Genomic DNA, 22,038 nt, shown 5'->3' on the forward strand with positions numbered 1-22,038 from the left:
TAATGCATATATATTTTAGTCATGAGGAGTGACTTTTCTTTTCACTGTGCAAAACATGAAAAGTAGTTTTATTGCTTGATGATTTATTTTTTGTTGTAGGTCACTATAGGACCCAACCTGTACAAATTGGTATTAAATTAATGCTGAAATGTCTCCTGGTGCGACTGTATGGACAGTTGTAGAACTCACAGCCTTTCATACCATGACTGATGGTGAAACGGCACATAGTCTATTGTGAAAGATGCTTGTAAAATATGGAAGGGTTCCAACTCATTTCAAAGAGCCAATGTTTGGAGGCTTTAAAAGCTGTGTGTTTGCTGCCAGGCGCTCTCTTGTCTTCTAAGGTTTCATCAGCCTGGAAAATAAAGACATCCCCTCTAGGCTTTTCATTAAAATCTATTTACTTAAAATGGCAAAAGAGAAAGGCAGGGGGAAAGAAAGAAAATCTGATGAGCGGAGGGAATTGCCTCTAAGCTTAGCAAACATTACACTGGCTTGTGCATAAAAGAGGCGACCTGAAGAGAAATGGTGACAGTTTCAGCGTGGAAGGAAGCCGGGGGCTCTGGGGTCAAGCTGACCTAATTGAAAGCATGAAATTGTGAATTGCTGAGCAGATAAAGCACGTGTTAAACTCACAGAAATAAAGATACAAACGCTGACACTGGGGCAGTGCCCTTTCAAAAGGTCACTTTTGTACATTTTAAGTACTGCTGTACAATTTAGCTACTAATAGGTACCAATATTGAAATGGTAATGCCCTAGTGACATTTCTGAGAGAATAGTTTTATAGAAGGACTTTTTGTGCATTAGTCCAAAATCTAAAATTTAGTTTCTTTGAAATCTATTTATTAGTATTTTTTTCCTGCATTCTCACATTTTAAACATATTATATCATATTAAAAGAAATTATAATAAATAAAATGTTTAGTTTAATTTAGTTTTTATAAAATTGACACAGGATATTTTACCCAGTATGCTTTTAGATGTTTACATCTGTAGAAACATGTCAATATAATACAGTAACTTATAGACTTCTTAATTTCAAACAATATCAGTCACAACTATTATCTAGCTTTATAATTATTTACAATCATTTTTAAGTTAATTTTAATTAAATGTTTTTATTTTTTATACTTTAACTTCTTCACTCATATTTCCTTACAAATTCTCTAAGAAATAAATAAACATAAAAAATCTGGAAAACATATTATTGAAAATAGATAAATAAATGCATATACATAACTTTTATAATAGATAAATAAAATTTGTTTTGTTTGTCATTTCTGATGACTTTTATGGCATTCCCTAGTAAAATGTATGCATTGTGTAAAAGTTACATTTTAATGATCAAATATTGCGAATATCGTAAAAAAATACCTATAATAATAATAATAGTATAAACTAATTGTATTTTGTTTTTATTTTTGTTTGTATCAAATTGGCACTATTTTTTACTATGTATACTTCTATCTATTCCTAAACCTGAAGGGAAACTTGTAAAAATAGGAAAATGTAAATATAATAATTGTGATTAATGTCATGATTTGAAAGTGAGTTAATACATTAATATTGTAAAATTAATTTGTATTCAGTTCTCTCATTCATTCCACTACTAATTTTCTCTGAACTTTACCCGGAGAATGTTGATTTACATTTTTTAACATTGCTATCATTTATCTGTCATTGTCTCCTGCATACAAGCATTATGTTATATGTATTTGTTTTTCAGGAGAGAAGGTGAGGGCGTGCGGGTGTTTTGGGACAAACTCAGAGAACCTTCCTTTTCTTCCCGCTGGAATCCTTTTTCTGTTGACTATCCGTTCACTACATTCACCTATCATCCTGCCAAGAGTGCCAATGAGCAGCTCGGCCGCTTGTGCGAGGTCAGTATCAGAATACACTCCAACTACTTATTTAAAATGACTTCAAACAACACAATTCTTAATTTTGGGGGGGGAACAACTTCTCTGTTTTATGTTCAGTCCACTTAAATTTGTAAAAACAATTAAGTTAACTTAAACAAATTGTGTTGGGCCAACATGAAGGAATAAACACAATCGTACAGCAATTCGTAACTTTTTGATTTAGTGGTTAATTCGTATGAATTCGTATGATCTAATTCATAAAATTCAGTATGATTATCCCCCAATAACGCTGGGTTTAGGAGTGGGGTTGGGTGCCATGCCTTCTTTTTTAAATTGTACATTTATGTATGACTGAACTTGTATGAATTCCTAATGAATTAGCCACTAAACTGACAAAACGTAAAATAGTTATGTTTCCTCGTGAGATCAGGTTAGTAGGAATTGTATGGATCCAGGCATTTTTTTACAATGTTTAATATACAGAACCCTAGTTCCACACAACCGATTTGTGTTGGGTCAACATAAAAAAATTAAGATAACTTATTAGTTTTTACAAATTTCAGTGAATTGACAATTAACAATTAAGTTGTCCTCAATAAAAAAAACTTTAGCTTGTTTCAGCTCGTTTTAAATATGTTTGAGCAAACAACAAGTGTTTTTCTGAGTGAATATACCCATTCTTCAATCAAATTATAAGACCACAAATCCTAATCATATAGTGAGCTACCTTAACCAATCTCAATTGCTCTTACTCACAGCAAGTTTTACAAAGGTTGCCAGAAGGCTTGTAGAGGTGGAGTAAGAATCCGCCATTTCTTAGAAATCGACTTTGGAAGAAATGACGTGTTCAGTTTACATGCATGGGGTAATATTTATTTCACTACACGATGAAGGATTCAAAGAATGACAACTCGAGGCTGAGGTTACTTAAGGCAGCGTTTCTCAAACTGCAGGTCATTCTAAAGCTACAGCTTATTTGCGATTAAATCTAAAAAAAAAAAAAACATGAAACAAAAAGTAACTGACTATAACTGCCTAGTTTCACCCGCATGCTTTTATAAAAGGGATTAGTGATGCGGTGGCTCTTTAAAGCAATAGTTCACCCAAAAGTGAACATTTCTGTCAGCATTTACTCTCCACCGTTGACTTGCTTCAAACCTGTTTCAGTTTCTTTCTTCTGTTGAGCACAAAGACGTTATTTTGAGGAATGTAGAAAATGAAAACTGGTGGATTTAAAACACTGACTTTTTTTATTAGCATTTTTCCTAATATGTATGTCAGTGGCTAACGGTTTTCAACGTTCTTTAAAAGATCTTAATTTGTTAAAAAAAAAATGGTTTGAAACTAAAGTTCATAGTTTCCTTATTTGTAGATTTCGATCAACTTGAGTGAGCCAAATAAAAGTTTATAGTTGATCTGTGTACATACATGCCACAATTAATTTTTACTGCCAATAAAACATGCGTAAATCAGGTTTTAAGAAGCCAAGCACTGAAAGTTGTTTATTTTGATGTCTGTATGACAGTAATTATAGCTTATTTGCAGACACACATGGAATCTGTGCATAAAGAAATCTGCAGATTTCTGCAGAATTTTTGTGCCCACCTTTGAATCTTATTAATTACTCATGCAAATTGTTTGTAAAAAAATAGATTCATTCAGTTTTTATATTAATTTCAGTCATATTATTGAATAATAAGCAAATGTTCATATAATTTATTTATAATACAATTCGTAAAGTAATATTTTCTGTCTTTTAGTAGATATACCAAATATTCATTCATTCATTCATTTTCATTTTATTACATTTACATTTAGTCATTTAGCAGACGCTTTTATCCAAAGCGACTTACAAATGAGGACAAGGAAGCAATTTACACAACCAAGAGCAACAATGAATAAGTACTAAAGGCAAGTTTCAGGTCTGTAAAGTCTAAGAAGGGAAGTATTAGTAGTATTAGTATTTTTTTTTTTGTACAGTTACTGTGATATTCAGAGAGGCAATTGCAGATTAGGAAGTGTAGTGGAGACTAAATAGTTGAGTTTTTAGTCGTTTCTTGAAAGTAGCGAGTGACTCTGCTGTTCTGATGCAGTTAGGGAGTTCATTCCACCAACTGGGCAGATTGAGCGTGAGCGTTCGCGACAGTGATTTCTTCCCCCTTTGGGATGGAACCACGAGGCGACGTTCATTCACAGAACGCAAGTTTCTGGAGGGCACATAGATCTGCAGAAGCGAAAGCAGATAAGAAGGAGCAAGGCCAGAAGTCACTTTGTAGGCAAACATCAGAGCTTTGAATTTGATGCGAGCAGCAACTGGCAGCCAGTGCAAACGGACTAGCAGCGGAGTGACATGTGCTCGTTTAGGTTCATTGAAGACCACTCGTGCTGCTGCATTCTGGAGCAGTTGAAGAGGCTTGATAGAGTTAGCTGGAAGCCCAGCTAGTAGAGAGTTACAGTAATCCAGTTTGGAGAGAACAAGAGCTTGAACAAGGAGTTGAGCTGCATGTTCAGATAAGAAGGGTCGGATCTTTCTGATGTTATAGAGTGTGAATCTGCACGATCGAGCAGTTCTAGAGATGTGGTCAGAGAAGTTTAGTTGGTCATCAATCGTTACTCCAAGGCTTTTCAAGGCTTTTTTTTTTTTTTTTTTTTTTTTTATTAATCCGGGGTCACCACAACGGAATGAACCGCCAACTTATCCAGCAAGTTTTTTACACAGCGGATGCCCTTCCAGCCGCAACCCAACTCTGGGAAAGATATACCAAATAGGTAGATCTAATTAAATTTGCATTCTAAACCTTACATAAAAGTTTGTCTTTTAATTAAATGTAACTAAAACTAGTAATAAAACTAATAACTAAAGTTTTAGTTACTGTACTCCCAAAATCTTTCCACAACATACAGTTGAAGTCAAAATTATTAGCCCCCTTAATTATTAGCCCTTTTGTTTGTTTTTTCCCCCAATTTCTGTTTAACAGAGAGATTTTTTCAACACATTTCTAAATATAATAGTTTTAGTAACTAATTTCTAATAACTGATTTATTTTATCTTTGCCATGATGACAGTAAATAATATTTTACTAGATATTTTTCAAGACGCTAGTAATTAGCTTAAAGTGACATTTAAAGTGTTTGAGAGTTTCCAAGCCCTGGGGTTCCATAAGTTGATAAGATTATGGCAAGAAGGGCATCTACCGGTAAAAGAAATGCCGGATTAATTGGCAGTTGATAAAGATGCCTTATATAGCATGTACTAAGTGAGTGAATGAGTTAATGCAATTAGCTGTACATTAGAGCAGAGATTCTCAACCGGTGGGCCGGTTGGGCCGGTGGGCCTGCAGGATCCTGCAGGTGGGCCGCAAGATTAAAATGAACTCTCAATGTTATTCTAGAATTTTTGGATCTTATAATAATTTCCTTTATTAAAATGATCAAAGTAATGCACTTTCCCCTGTTCTTGGGTTAATTACTCCAAATTCGGCGCAAAAACAGCCTCATGATCGTATCTAAATGCATGTCTGTTCATTCACAAACTATGCATCAAGTGAACATGAAAGTCTATCTTTGTGTATTTTTGTGTGAACTATTTAATATATTCGCATAGTTGTCCAAATTAATGACCTGTAAGTATTTTATAAAGGCTGCGCGCCCATACAGGACAATCTAGTGAGGCTCAGTGGTGTTTCTGCCATAGATTGTAAAATAAACTTGCATAGTTTCAGACGCTCTCTGACGGCACAGTTCATTGTTTCTGTCAGCGATCTCCCAATAATATGCAAACTCAACTGCCATCTGATCAATGCATTTTTACAGATTTAAGGTGTTTTACTGTATAATTTTCAATTGTAGATATTTAATAGTAGATACTTAGTCAGTCCAGTTTAAAGCAGAAGCTGGTATTTTGCATTTCCATGACCAGTGGTTCTCTGGATACTGGATAAGTTGGCGGTTCATTCCGCTGTGGCGACCCCTGATTGATAAAGGAACTAAAGCAAAAAGAAAATAAATGACTGAAAGATGTATGATTTAAAAAAACCTGAGCTTTAAAATGTAGAACATTTTCAGTGTGGCACAATCTGCTGCCCTTTAAGTATGCATATAGTTAAAGGTGTGATTGAGCCTTGCACAGGTGACTTCGAAGATCGCATAACCAGTCATTTTTAGAAAAGAGGGGTGTCTAATCCCACAGCCACATTCCCATTCCTTACATTCCACCCCGCCTACAGAGGTGAACAGCAGTTTCAAAAAAAAAAAAAACATGAAGAATGGCAGATAAAAAAAGAGAAAACATAAACAAGAATGTTTTGACAAGAAGAAACCGCCAACGTGATAAACAATAGTTGAGCCAAATAATAATTTAAAAGGTGTTTTTGCCATGTTTCAGTACTGAATAGGACTCTTCACAGTTTAAATGGTTAACATTAGATTAACATATACCCTGGATAGACAGAAATATGGGTTTCTTTCTTCACATATTACTGTATTTAAAATTTATCTTGGTTTAACTGTCTAGGTATACACACTGGCTTGTTTGATACTCTACAATTCTAAAACCTGGATAAAACATTGATTGGGTGAATGCAGCACAAAGCCTGCTTATATAAAATACTTCTAGCGCAATCTCATACTATATATTGTTGACTACTATACAGTAAGTTCATGAGTTTCTGAATGAAAATAAAATTAAAAAAGGATTAAATAACTGCATCACTATTTGAAGGTACTCCTGGCTTTATATTCAATGTTTTTTTTGGCAAACAGTATTTTTTCAATATATTAATATTCAATATATTTTCAATAATTTAAATCAGAAAATGTACTTCCCCCTGAAATGATTGGGATTCTATGATAACACCAGTTTGACAGATTGTTTTTGAGCATAACTTCCTTAACCATGCCGCTACATCCTTTAGTTTTGAAGTTATTTATTCTCTGATATCTACATAGTCAAGCCCAAAATGAATAATGCCCCTGGCAAATTCTGACTTTAAGTTACTTAAAAGTTAAGTTTATTTGTTTGTTTTTTTGTTTTTGACCAGAAATGACACCAGCTTCTCTCAAAAGATAATAAGACAATGTAGTAAGACAATATTTCTCAGCTTTTATTTACATTTGAAAAAAACTTTATAAATTGCCATGAATAATTTTGGGTTTGACTAGTATGTGGCTTTAGTGCAAAAAAAACTTTAGAAAGGGATTTACAATTGCATATAGAACCCAAAAAAATTAGCCCTAGATGTAAAGGGTTGCATAACCCAGGATAAAAAGTATAGCTAAACGCAGTTATTAAGGGGCTTTCACACTACCCACACCCAGATTAATTTGATGTCAGAGTGTGGTCAAAGTGCCTCTAAGGCAAGTCATTTCACTCGGCGGCCTTCTTAGAAATGCCACTCGCACAGTATGTTGGGGCATTCTGTCTGGATAAGAAATATCAAATTCTCCAAAACTGTTTGCCAAGCTTACATTACGATAACATTACATACTTGAAACCACCAATGAAATTAAACAACAACTGTCTCATAGGTTTAGTTTCTAAATGTACGAATCAAACAATGATTTCAGGTTGCTCGAGCTAGTGTGCATGTGTACTTAAAAAGAATGAGATCACGACACCAACCTCATTTATGGCTATTCTACACATTATTATCGAGTCTGCTCCAGTAGTGAAAATGACTCTTTGTTTACAAGTTTTTGGGTGTTTGAGTTGTTGAAGTCATGTGATGTGCGTTTGACAGTATGAACTGTAACTTATGTTCGATTCATACAGATTACAAAACCAAAAAAAAACTTTAGTTTTTAAGTGCCCTAATTTCATTTAAAAGCACAGATTTCAAGCTTTATGTTGATATATTTATTATGTCTGTGAAGTATTCGCTGAGATTCCAGTGTGTTTGTTGACCACCAAACTGTCGTAAAAGCACACATCTGGTCCAAGCTTCTCCATCAGTCTATAGCAGGGGTCACCAACCCTAATCCTGGAGAGCTACCTTCCTGCAGATTTTAGTTGCAACCCTGACAACACACACCTGTTTGTAATTATAAAGTACTGCTTTAGGTACTGTTAATTGGTTCAGGTGTGTTTGATCAGGGTTGGGACTGAATTCTGCAGGAAGGTCTCTAGGAACAGGGTTGGTGACCCCTGTTCTATAGTGATTGATGATTGGCTCCTGTACTAGTTGGCAGGGCTTCAGTTGCCATATTGACCATTACACTTATTCCCATTCAAACTATACGAGTGACATGTCTTCTATAGTCTTTGGTGTGCATTTTATAGTTTTTGGTGTGGTTGTTTTATAATGTAAACAATGTTAACAGGTGAGCAACTGCAAACCAAACCCAAGTTCAACAAACATCTTATGTGAACGCAGTGATACTTAATCACCAAAGTGAGCCATATTTAAAGACATTTGAAGATGTCAAACTGTATATTTTAGTGTTTACTCACTCGCTGTTCTGACAATTTTGTTTGGTGTTCTGCAAGCAGAGAGAATTCATATCTCATTACCACTTCATCAGTCATCTCATTCTAAACCATTTCACTGCATTCATGACAAATAAATGCATGTTCAATTCTGTTTTGCTGTTTTGATTATGAATAACATTTTTCCAAAGTCCAGGGGAGGGAAGATCAGTCAAATTAGAGTTTGTATAAGTACATTTTAATTTTTTTTTTTTTTAACTGCGCTTAATTTAGGGTCATTCTAAGCACTGCTTTTGTATTCCGGTTTAATAAATAATTGTTGCTGCCTTTCGCTTGGCAAGAGAAACATTCAATTAGAAAAGAGTAGCATGATTTACAGTATATTATGTCACTAAATGTGCGTGGTGTAAACAGCTCTTCGTGAGAACTTCAGAAGTAAACAAAGGTCAAACGATGAAACTTGTGACACCACAAATATGAGAAAAATAACAAAACCTGGGGTTTAGGAAATATAAAGTGTGAAATATCTCTTAACAAATGCCCAGGATTTTTTGTTAACATTAGGTATATAAGCATTGTGATTACGGATTACATTAATGTGAGGTTTAGGGTTACCCAAGGTTAACAATTTCAAGTGTAAAAAGCTCTTTGCAAGTATGAAATGATCCTTTACCCTGGGTTTAAAACTTTGTTTAAAATGTCAGTAACCTGGAGGTAAGAGTAGTGTAACAGCAACAACAATTTCTCTCTATTTTCCTCTATTTAGATTGAAAGCTTCAGAGAGCAACTTACTTTGGCAGCGCAAAAAGCTCACAACAAGAATCCAATACCGGGGAAAGCCAACGGAGTTCTTGTGCTGAATCAACCCCTCCTGATCGAAGCATATGTGGGTCTGATGTCTGTCATTGCAAACCAAAACAAGCTGGGCTACTGCTTAGCACGAGGCAATATTGGTTTCTGATGACACTTCAACTTTTCTCATGATTGTTTACACTAATTAATCCTCTTCACCAGCTGAGCATGTATATTTAATATTTAAGATGATAAGAATATTTTAAATCAAGAAGAATGTAGGTCACATATATCTGTTCTGTTAATATCTAGCAAACCTTTCCTTTTCATCTCGTCATATATCTCTGAAATCTTTTTAAATAACATTGTCAATCTGTAATTTCCTCCGAGTTGGGTCATAATGTACAAGGTATGTTGTCTCTCCTCCTACAACTTCCTGTGTTTGGTAATATCTTGTTTTAGTGTCACTGCAGAATTAGATGTCTCCTTATGCAATCTGAAATGTGCCTTTCCTTTCATTCTGTATCTTTGGTGTGCTGATACTGTATATCCTACCTCATCGCAAGGCTTCTTACAAGCCAACTGGTGCATGAAGGTACATATGTCATATTTGTTGGATGGTTGAGGGTTTATTATTACAGCAGAACAAAGTGCTGGATTTTTTATGATCGTATAATTAGTGCATTCACTCACATCTTATCTTGATTTGTTTCTACAACAGAATCCCAAACAAACTGTAAGGCCTTTATAAAATAAACGCTTTTACAGAAACTTGGTTCATTGGTGTTGAATATAGTTTCATTAATTAAGGAATTAAGAAGTGTGCCTTACTTGTGCTTCATTTATCTTTACACTCTTTACATTTACAGTATCTGACATTACAAAAGAGGATCGGGTTGAAAGTGGCACTATGTCTTTTTAGAAATACTATTATATGTGAGCCTGGACTAAAATGTTGCATTTTATAATTTATGCAAGTGCCAAAAATACAGTGAATGAGGCCAAATCTTTTTAAATACAAACTGAAGTAAAGATCATGTTTCGTGGAGATATTTTGTAAAATTCCTGTTGTAAACATTTCAAAGCTTGTGTTTTGATTACTAATGCCCATTCCTAAGCACTTTATTTAAACAAATTTTAATGGATTTTTTTCTAGTATTTTTTACCTGTTATATTTTCAAAATGTTGAATCTCAGCCAAGTATTGTCCTATCCTAAAAACTAACAAACCATACATCAATTGAAGATTTTTATTCAGCTTTATAAGATATATAAATGTACTTTTTGTGGTCCAGGGCCACGTATATCCTATATACTGCTACATTTTGGTTTATATGCATATGTTATGTATGTAACATGGTTGATGTCCATCTTGCCATGTTCAAGGGCACTTAATTCATATTTCTTCTCTATTTCTCAAGACTCTAGGCTGGCCATTTCTTTATCTTATTTTTTTTTCTATTATTTTTTTTCTTTTTTTGGCTTCAGGTAACTCTGTTCCTCTCTTTTTCAGCTGTTGTCCTGAATAACATTTCCTGGCTGTTTTGACAATAAATGTAGGGAAGGAACCATATTTTACTGAGCGCTTCTGATAAAGATTTGCTCTACCGGGTTGTTGTTGTATAAGACCCCAAACCACTTCAGCTCCTTTCTTGCACTCATTTAAATACTCTGTGTTCAGTATTTTCCCATTTTGATAATCAATGTAATGTTTCCTATCAGCCCGAAAGACATGAAACTTGCTTTCACCACAAAGTGAAGTTTCACAAGCTTATTTCGAGAGAAGCACATGATATGATTGACCGCAGCTGGTCCCTATCGGTAATCGTTAGCTAGCCAATCTGATTATTCCAAATTTAACATAAACATCCAGTCTAACTTTACCTTTACTCATTATCTTTGTTTTTAAAGGACCCCCCCCCCCATCACTTCTTCATCCTCCTCAATTCTAGGATCAAGCGCTATGGCAGCTCAGTGGCTAGCACTGCTGCCTTACAGCAAGAAGGTCGCTGGTTCAAGTCTTTGCTGAGTTTACATGTTATCCCCGTGTTTGTGTTTGGTTTCCCCCCGGATACTCCGGTTTCCTCCCACAGTCTGAAGACGTGATACAAGTGAATTAAATAATAGTAACAGTCACAAGCAGTTTATACTGAGCTTCTCTAAGTAAGCACTGGTGTGCTTGATAGTCTATTCCTACAGAGACATATTTATTAATCAAGGAATAGGCCAAATTAATTGACAGAGCTCTCGAGATTTACCTGATCTTGTATCCCTCTAAATGCTCATTGACCAGGTGGGAGAGGGTTCTCTCCCAGGACAGCATGCCAAACATGCTAACATCATGTGAACTCTTGAAAGTGAACTTTGAAAAAGTGTTTTGTCGTGTTACTGAGCAAAGTCTGTGGTTTTAATTCCTTCTGCTAATGAAGGTTTGTACAATGCAAGGCCTTCAGTCCAAATTTTCTTAAACGTTGAGTCATTGTATGCAGAAACACATACTTACCCTGTCCAGTGCTGAACTGGTGACTAATTCCAATTGCAATTTTGAACTGATGGCCCAATGAGATTCCCTGCATTATTTTGTTCACTAGTGCATTTGTCTTTCAGGGTCAACCAGCCTTTTTGGAAGACATGAATGAGTTTGGGACACTGAGAAGTTTTTATCATTGTAAATTAGTTTTTTATCATTATTGGAAAAATTAGAAATCGTTGGAATGACCAATTTCTCTTGCTATGACTGAAAGAGTCCCTTTTGCCTTCATCTGGACAATCTGCTTTTGGAGGGTTTAGGTCACTTTAACACAGCTCGTACCAATGACAGAAAGCTGGAATCTTAAAAAGAGTTTGCCAGAACTTAAAGAAAATTACCACCAAGTACCAAATTAACACTAATGAATAAGATGTATCTAGAAGCGTTCTCTAATTTTAATAGGGTTCTTTTTATTATTTGTGTATTTACATATTTATATATACTGGGGTTTAGAACTCAAACACTCAACAGCTTTTATACTGTTGTTGGGGCAGCTTAAAATAGAAACAAGCAGTTACCTTAAAAACTTAAAAAATGATAGGTTCTCTAATTTTCATCTCCACTGTACATACAAAAAAAAACCATTAGATATGTTGCACACAAAATCATGTTTGTTTGATTTCGCAAGAGAACATTTGGAAACAACATGCAAAAAAATAAAAAAATTATTAAACAATTTGTGAAAACAGTAAATGAGTATGATGATAAATGTAAACAATTTTATTTCTAGATATGCATTTCAATACTATTACATGATTATGTCTGTTGTGTACTACCTTTCAGCAGGGGGATCATTATGACCAGCGAAGAGAATGCAGACTTAAAGAATGCACACCATAACTCTGCTCTGGCAAACGTTATGTGTTAATCTCTTGTTTATCTGATTGCATTTCTGCAGGCTGCACAATGGCACACTGTGAGCTGCTACCAGATCTCGAACCAGAAGCTTGGTGAATAACGTGTGCATTCTTTTCATTCATCAGCCTCCTGCAAATATCTATTTACAGCAGAACAAGCTCATGGCTTGCTTCTAAATGTGCTATCCGAACAACACCCAACTTTTCTAATACAATGATGTAGAGTTCTCTCAATGAAAGTTTGTATTTTTGTCTCAAAGGGTTAATGCTTTTTCTGTGAAAATAAGGACATGTCTCACAATCTAGGATCAGGCGCTGCTGTCCCCTCAGGCCACGACTTCTCATCCATGCTATCTCCACCTCTGCTCGTAAAAGATCTACAGAGTAAACCTTGGATGATATGCCAAATAAACTAAGACCATTTAAAAAGAGACAGAATAACTCAGAGTGATGACATTGCTCTGCGTAAGTTAGCTGGATTTCACAAGAGGATAAGTGAAAGATAAATAAAAAACCTTTTTTTTTTTTTTAATGGGAGTGTCCATATTAGTGATGAACCTTGTTATTATTGTTGTCATAGTGGCAAGACATATCACCCTAACTTCACTTTAATGTGGCGAACCATCTTGGAAATGGTGAACTAAAGCCTATAGACCAGTATTTTATCATTCTGCTTTTCAACAAGTGTCATTTTCTTAGATTGACATCTGTGAATTCAGCTCCTCCTTGGCTACTTTTTTTGTTTTTTTTTATGCATGGGTTTTATAAGCACATCTATGTCATCCCTGTAATTGTGGTGTTGTGTGTTGGTGAGCAGTGTTTCCATGGAGGCTGAACAGTAATTGCTTTCTTCTCTTTTTATCTTTTGTAAAAAAAAAAAAAAACACCCAAAGGTGCACATGTGCAGCTATAACCTAAGGCACGATCTCATACAGTAAGAATTGGGTAAATTAAAAGTGGTAGTGTGATTATTATCATTACTTAAAGATATTTTGTAGATTCAAAGAATGCCCAAACGTTACATGTTGTAGTCAAACCTGGAATTATTCAAACCCCTGGCAAGTTCTGACTAAAAGTAAATTTTATTTAACCAGCAAGGGTTTTTTTGTACAAAATGACACAGGCTTCTCCCAAAAAAAATATGAGGATGTACAAGAGGCATCGTTGTGATATATGAATTATTTCATGCTTGACTGTATATTCATACACCTGGATTGTTATCTTATTGCTTCAAGCTAACGTGTAAATATAATTCTTTAAACTGTAATATCTCCAAAATGAGAAGTAGTATTATTCTACAATGCATGCATGAAATAGAGTGATTATTTGCAATTCTTATAGATATATGTGGATTCCTCATCTAAAGCTGCTTCTGTGGATTCTAATTTAAACAGATATTTTAACAACTTTATCTTGACTGTTATCTTTTTTGCTCCAAGCTAAAGTGTAAATGAAAGCATTGTTGAACTTTTACGCCTTTTAAAGATATTTAACAAATAAATTACGACACATTGTGGCTGGAGGCCATCATTTTCTGGCCTTGTTTAACTAGTCCTAAGTATTTGAATAAACAGAGATGCAGTTTGGAGGTGAAAATATGGTCCTGGATGTATAAACATCCGCAGTAATCCATGCGCTTGGGTGTGGGGTTCTTTATGGGTAACGTAGCACACAGAGTTCCTCAGTTAATCATCATGAGGTTTCATAATGAGAGAGGTTCAAGCTGCATTCCTCTGTGAGAAGGTAAGATGTAGCCCATGGCTATACAGAATGTCTTTTTCTTCCCATCAAATTTTTTAAGCTGATGCACACCCTCTGACAAACTGACACCTTTTTGTTTTTTTTCTCTATGTTAAGTAAATAGGTGAAAGTTAACATGAAATACTATACATGGTTTCATTTACTGAGTAGTCTCAAATAGCATAATTAGCTTTTGTTTTTTGATGAAGGTACAGTTTATATTTTTTGATTGTTTGTTTTACTGAATATGTATCCCTATCTTATGTATCATCAGAGCAGGCCACCATTTTGTTCGGGACTATATGCAGCCCAGTTTAAGAATTTGTGTTTGCACCAGCACTTATAATTCATGTATCACAGTTCTTCTAAAATCTGCTGATTTTTTACAACAAAAAACATAAAATAAAATAATAATAATTCTGTCATTATTTACTCATTATGTTTTTGAGGTTTTTTTTTCAGCTGAACGCAAAAAATATTATGAAGAATGTTGAAAACTGATAGTCATTGACTTACATGTCTACCTATTTGTTTGTTTGTTTTTTCTATGGATGTCAATGGCTACCGGTTTCCAACATTCTTCATAATATCTTCTTTTGTGTTCAACAAAGAAACTGCAAAAGGCTTGGAAATGAGTAAATAATGAGTACAATTTTATTTTGGGGTCAACTATCCAAGTAATATTTTATGGTCTAGAGTTAAAGCAAGCACACAAATTCAATGTTTGTTTGATATCAGTAATGTTGTGTAAAATGCAATTAAACAAATCAATCAGCTGAGCTAACCGTTTATATACATTGTTCCTGCATCATCATCCATGCATAATGTTAGCGTGTTCAAACGTTCCAGTTTTCTGAGGAGAGTTGTGGCTTGCAAAACACAAGAAATGTTCCTGTTTACCAGCCTCATAAGCTAGCAAATCCTCAAATACACAAAAAGCTCAACCAGCAAGCCTACCGAACAATCGTGTAGTGGCCATTTTCACAAGCAGAGGGCGATGAGAGCGACATTGATCGCGCGCCGCTCCTTCAGTTTACATACGAAGAAGTCGTCGTAGACCAGAGGCACGTTGCTGTGTTATTAAAGACGCCATTGCCATTTCAAGGTGTTGTTAATCACCAATCCTAATTCTATAAGGTAACACTAACCCTGACAAGAGTGGAATTGTTTTAGGAGTGTGTCGTGTCTGAAACTTTGTTTGCCACACGCAATCCACACTCAACTCATTGACATTTTCAGAAAGCACATAACTTGTGTTCTAGTGGTGCATTACTACTGTTATTTAACCTTAATCGATAAAGATCCGTTTCTGATAGTACAAACATAAAGCAAGAATGTTGCATTTTTGTATACAGTATTATCACAATAGAAATACAATTAGCAATCTTAATATGTACATGCCATTTATGTTCATTTTTTTACATTTTTAAGTCTAATGCTATTATAATACTGTTTTGATCTCAACAGTGGTTGCAATTTTTCATGTTTAATTGTAGTCTGTTTGATTTGCAGTTTACAATTATCATGCCATGGTCACACTACAATGTGAATCCATTTAGTCAATGTTAGTAAATGTAAGAACTATGAAAGAATAATACTTCTACAGCATTTATTTATCACAATTAAACAATTAGTTTACAGCATTATCAAAATCTAAAGTACTAAGTAAGAGTTAACAACAACTGACAATAAACTTTACTTTCAGAAAACAATATGATTAAAGATGAAAAAATATACTCAGTGATTTGATCATCAATTGTGCATATGCGTACATGCATGAACAGTCATTCCCTAATGAAACCAATATAATAATAAAAACCCACGAGCATTCATTTGTTTATTTGGTTTGTAAATAAACAAAATGAAAAAATAAAAATCATTTAAATGGCATTTCGACTGCTGAACTAGAAAATGTCTCAGAATGATTGGAGAAACGTTTCCATTTTTAATTATGATGTCTTTCCTTATATGCAATGCTAATCATCACTTATTGTTTTCATGCAATTTACACTTCTTTTAATACCCACCCACCCACCAGATCCAGGGGCTAGCTTCTAGTGGTTGGATGTACTTATTCAATGTTTTTGAAGACTGCATCATCATGGTCATCTCTGCAGTGCGGTCAGATCCTGGAGGTCCTTTAGCTTTACCCAAGCAGCATGTCATCTCCTTTTGTGAGTATCTCAAGATTTATGCATTGTGTAACCTTGTGTGTGGGCTCCTTTGGACCACCTTCTGTAATTATTAATGGTATTTGCAATGCTTTGAGCTTGATTAGTATTTCATTTCCATTCTGAAATATGGCTTTGTATATGTCCTCCTACATGGTTTAAGGCCTAAACACAATGACAAACAATGTAATGATATAATACACGACCAGGCAGAAACATTTTAGTCAGTAAAGATCCAAGGCTCTTTAGTATTTGCATCTTTAATCCAAATCCACTTTTTGATCAGTGGGCCATTCAAAGTCATACCTATTTATCTTGTGAACACAATGACCAATCAGTGTTTAGAAACCTGCTCAATAGCACTTATGGCCTGTTTCCACTGAGTGGTCCAGGACTGTACTGTTTGGTACAGTATGGGTCAAATTTATCAGGTTTGTGTCTCCACTGCCGCTGTCATATACTGTATGAGAAGCTTGTCTCACAAAGCAGATGCTTTATACACATAAATACCTGTGTATAAATGTTTATTACTAACTTTTTTTATGAATATAATTTGATTATAACTGCAGATCAAAATAGCCTACTGTAACGTCTGCGATTATATAAAATAAATGCAACATAAATGAACACATACAGACCCTGATATGTTCATTCATTCATAAGAAATTCACACAGAAATGCCAACCCACCCAGCCGGGGCTTGAACCAGCAACCTTCTTGCCGTGAGGCGATCGTGCTACCCATCGCACCACCGTGACACCCCTCTCGACTTGTTACCTACAGAAATACTACACACAGCACACATTTAGTCCTTATTTGAAAAAAACACAACCTATAGCCTACAGTCAGTGCAAACGTCTCATCTGTATCTTTAATCTTTAGCAGGCATGTAACCTCCTGTTAGAAAGTGATTCCATTATTCCGAGTTCATAATAGTCCAAAAGGTGATGATAATAGTTAAACATGGCAGTTTGTTCATGTTTTAGGTTGCTAAAAGAATCATTTGCTCCTTTGTATTTTCACGCTTCACTCTCGTGTTTGTCAGCCTCTTCAATCTTATCTATTAATCCTCCCAAAGAAGTGGCTAGCAGACGACTACAGTTTGACAAATATTGCTGCTGTTAAACAACATAATGTACTTTTGAGGCTTTTTTAGGTGAGAATGAGGTTGTTTTGTAGCAGAGCAAAGACAGTTGACGTTGTCCATCCATGAGATGGCGACAGAGACCACATAATAAGCCTTTAGGTGAAAAAAATTCTGTGTAAAACTACAAACTACAGCTTATTAAATAATTATAAATCTGATAAGTGACATTCTAAGTTGATCTCTCTCTTTTGTATGTTGTAGTGCTGTATTTATGCCATATCATTGTAGTGTGTTGAGTGTGAAATGGCACTTGGATAACAAGAATGTGTGTATTTTGTGTTGGCCACTCTTGTTACTTCTTTTGTTTCTAATGCGAGTCCTGTTTTTGTTACTGCAGACTAGTTCAGTAAAAAGAAAGAAATAAAGAAATGCCCGCATGTGTTTAGCGTTTTTCCTTTTCACAACCACAACAGTAATCTGGTAGTGTTGGTGCTACTTTGGCTTTTTTGGGAATAAGTATTGTGATCTCACGATTGAAACAGAGAATTACTGGGAAATTTCTGTAGACTGAGAGCATTTCATGCCGTTCAATATCTTAAAATGTCATCAAAATCACCTGTTTTATGACTTGAAACAGTAAGCATTTTAAGAATCTGTGTAAGATTTTCTTGTTTATATACATGATTATGCAGTCAAACTGTTGTATAAATGCAATATTACACTCATAGCAGTGCGATGTGGCTGTATATCGTCACTGGTGGAACACAAAGCACAACGCATACCTCCCACCAGTGCCGATATACAGCCACATTGCACTGCTATGAGTGTGATATTGCTCATATATAGCATTACGATTTAGTGTCTTGGCTGTATATTAAAAAATGGTGCTTCCTGTGTTGTCAAACTCTTGGTTAGTGCATGCACTAGTGACTTTTCTCTGTAAACCAATATCGTTCAGCTGCGCGTCTCGCTCTGTCTTTTGGTATCCTTTTGTTGTGTTATGTACCCTTAGGAAAGGGTGCTCAAACAGTGGTATGGTACAGTTCACTTTTTTGAACCTTTTGACCATGGAAACAGACATAAAATGTACATTGATGTACATGTAAAAGCTGTAGGATATGATTGTTTTTTATTTTTTACAATTTCAGGTACCAAAGTCAGTACTTTTGACTTTCCTAGTTAAGTATTGGTCATTTTCTGTAAAGCAAGGTTAAAATAATAAATTTACTTTTCAAAGTCAAATATTAACTTAATAAAAGTAAGGGGAAAAAGCAGACCATAAACATTTGAACAGTAGTTTGTAAATATCATTAAGATGAGATGAGGTGAGTTTGAGTGGCACGTTGTTTTGCCTTTAAGGGTTTTGTGCCTTCTCATAGGTCAAGCGTCAGCGGAAAGACAAATCTTGTCCTCTAGACAGGCGCTTTAGGATTTTGTTGTGATATGAAAAGAGACTCCACATTGCCCTTGAGTGGAATTTGATTGGCAAAGTGGCCGAGGGTGGAGAGGAGTTGAGAAACGTTCAGGGAACCCATGACCTCACATGACCCGTCTAACACCAGTGCAACATAACATGCCTGAAGCGAGTAATACTATACAAACAGTCAATCGCCAGCCTGACATGGCACATAGCCTGTAGCTTTCAACTCTTCAACTGACACTTACTTGAGTCACATCTTAGCTTCTAGAGAGGAAACTATACATTTCAGGGTTAGTTTTACTCCTTCTAATTCACAAGAAATTTGTTCATCTTTTAGACACAAATATAGGCATTTCTAACGAAATCTGCTTTAAAACTTGTAAAGACAACTAATTACCTAAATCAATTGAAAGGTTTACATCAAGTCTTCTGAAGAGTTATTCCTGCTTTATTTGATGGACAGAATTAGTTTAGTTTTAGCTTTTATTCACATATAATTATTTTTGCTTGACATGTGGCATGTCAAACAAGCATGGTTAAGCTTTAATAACCAATGCTAATCAATGTTGATATGTGAATCAAAGACCAAACTGCTCTGTTCGTTTGTTCATCTTATAAAACAGACACAACTAGAAGACCTGGATTAAAATGTTTATTTGATTTAGGTTTATTTTAAGATACCTTCATAAACATTTTGAAGCGTTTTGAGTTAAGAGACTTTCAATGGAGGGATAAAAGTTTCAAAATTTGATTAATAATGTCTTAAATTGATTAAAACTGATTTAAAAAAAAGTTTTTTTCACATTTGTGTACGATTCAAGAATAAAAATAATTTAGCTGTAAACTAGCTAGCAGAGAATGTGAATTGTTTGTGCATAGTGCATTATCTGTTTATAATGTTAGCTTGTCTAAATGTCCCCATTTTCCAAAGATAGTAATGAAAAACAACTTAAATGTCTGGAGGAACACAAGAATAAAAAAAAAATATTTTCATTTTGAGGTGAACTAATCTTTTAAGATTTAAGAACTAATCCTTTAAGAATTATTTATGGAGCACATAGTGCAGTAAGTTAAATAATTATGTTGTATTTCAGTTTTTTATTTCCTATATGTATTTCAGTTTAAGTATGCAATTACATTTTCACAAAGTGAATCTTGGACCTCCTTGTATTGTCAAAATATTACATTTTTACTAACAAATAAATTAGGCCCATGATATATGAGGAAACCTGTCAGTAACTACCTCAGAATATAGAAGCAGTTTGAAGAAATGTACTCACCATTTCCTCATTCACAAGTTGTTCCGAAAATTTTAGTTTTCTTTTTTCTGTTAAATACATGTTTCCAACATTCATTCATTTTCTTGTCGGCTTAGTCCCTTTATTAATCCGGGGTTGCCACAGCGGAATGAACCGCCAACTTATCCAGCAAGTTTTTACGCAGTGGATGCCCATCCAGCCGCAACCCATCTCTGGGAATCATCCACACACACACATTCACACACTACAGACAATTTAGCCTACCCAATTCACCTGTACCGCATGTCTTTGGACTGTGGGGGAAACCGGAGCACCTGGAGGAAACCCACGCGAAGGCAGGGAGAACATGCAAACTCCACACAGAAATGCCAACTGAGCCGAGGTTCGAACCAGCGACCTTCTTGCTGTGAGGCGACAGCACTACCTACTGTGCCACTGCCTCGCCATGTTTCCAACATTTTTCAAAATAATGTCCTTTGTGTTTAGCAGAAAAAAGAAACTTCAACAGGTTTGTGACAACAAAGGTTGTGGAAATGATGACAGATTTATCGGTTTTGGGTGAACATTTTTTATGTTTTGCGTGTCATCAATGCATGGAATTTCTGAAGTTATTAAAAAGGCACTTTATAAACATATCTTAATTAAAATATCATATGATTAAGACACAAAACTAAAGTTTATTAGAGAGTTCATATGGGTGCTGGAAATTCCTGAAAATGCTTACATTTTAATCTAGCGCTTTTAAACGTGCTTAGATTTTTGATAAAGTACAGTATTTGAAATGGCTTAAAAATGTAATTGTGTTGCTTTCATAATAATTTATCCTCCTCAATATATAATATTAAAACACTATTTTCAAAAATCTTGAATTTAAAACAATTTTTTTTTGCTTTTGCATAAAATTAAAATTGTCTGTGCAAGTGCTTGTAGTGGATCTGCCTGTCTTTTTTTTTTACTGCGCCCTCCAAGAAAATGCACCGAGATAACAATTTTATATGTGAGCAATCATTAAAGTTAAAATAAATATACATTTAAGATGATTAAATTTAATAGTGGATTACAGTAATTCAATGTTGAGCTTGGGGCAAACATGCTATCAAAATATTTCCTTAGGATTCTATAAACAAATAACATCTGATATATAATGAAGTATGTACAGTATATGTGTGTAAATATGTCATTTGGCAAATTTGTAAAGTAGTTTAAGTCTTTAAAAATATGCCTAGAAAGTGCTTAAATTTGACGTTGGAATGGTGCAAGATCCCTGCTAATAAATTAAACTCTAAACTGTGTAATTTGGGTGTTCTTTTTAGTTGTCTGAATAAGGAAATTCTGCTTGTAATGTCCGAAGTGGCTGAAGCTGGATTAATAAACAATGGTTTTGTCTGTAGTTTCTTGCCTCATTTGTGCTTTAAGGAAAAGTGTGTATCTTCCAGCAGCAGAACAACCACTGTCTTCTGTATGGAATCCAGCTTCTTCTGTTGTGAGAAAAGTGCCAGTGATGAGTGCTGTAAGATAGCTCAGGTCAAAGCCGTGTCACTCCGTCTCACTGTCTCTGAGCATGGCTTGTTTGTTCAGTAAACATGAGGCACCTGTTTGCGGAATTTGAGTTGCCAACTAGACCAGTCCAGTGGTATTTATTATGCCTAATGACCCCGGCCACCTTTTTCTTTTCGCTTTCTACTCTTTCCATCTGTCAGCCATACAGCTGTGTGTTAGCATGTACCGGGATAGGCAGTGCAGATAGGGATACTTTGTTTTTATTTATCTCGTCCTCACCACCCAGTTTCTGCCTCAGCTGTCAGTGTTGTGTCTGGAGTGTGGTGTCAAACGTAGCAGGGAATGGGACACTTGGAAAAGACTCAACTTCGCCAGTCCTCTCAGCTATGCAGAA

General features: G+C 35.1%; 2 protein-coding genes across 31 annotated transcripts in view; both read left to right on the plus strand.

The window, feature by feature from the left end:
* Positions 1–9,852, plus strand: part of tprg1 (tumor protein p63 regulated 1) — a 37,345-nt gene extending 27,493 nt beyond the window's left edge. Inside the window, 2 exon segments of the mRNA NM_001089528.2 lie at positions 1,730–1,883; positions 9,056–9,852. Of these exon segments, the coding sequence (NP_001082997.1) occupies positions 1,730–1,883; positions 9,056–9,250 (349 nt within the window). The 3' untranslated portion in view covers positions 9,251–9,852.
* A 5,390-nt stretch (positions 9,853–15,242) lies between these two features.
* The window catches only part of tp63 (tumor protein p63), a 118,629-nt gene continuing 111,833 nt past the window's right edge, over positions 15,243–22,038 (plus strand). For all 30 annotated transcript variants that reach the window (XM_073952526.1, XM_068221642.2, XM_068221639.2 and 27 more), the window contains exons 1-2: positions 15,243–15,344; positions 16,246–16,381. The gene's annotated coding sequence lies outside the window, so the exon portion shown is untranslated. The remainder of the gene's footprint in view (positions 15,345–16,245; positions 16,382–22,038) is intronic.

This window comes from Danio rerio, chromosome 6 (assembly GCF_049306965.1).
Source record: "Danio rerio strain Tuebingen ecotype United States chromosome 6, GRCz12tu, whole genome shotgun sequence".
Lineage (NCBI taxonomy): Eukaryota > Metazoa > Chordata > Actinopteri > Cypriniformes > Danionidae > Danio > Danio rerio.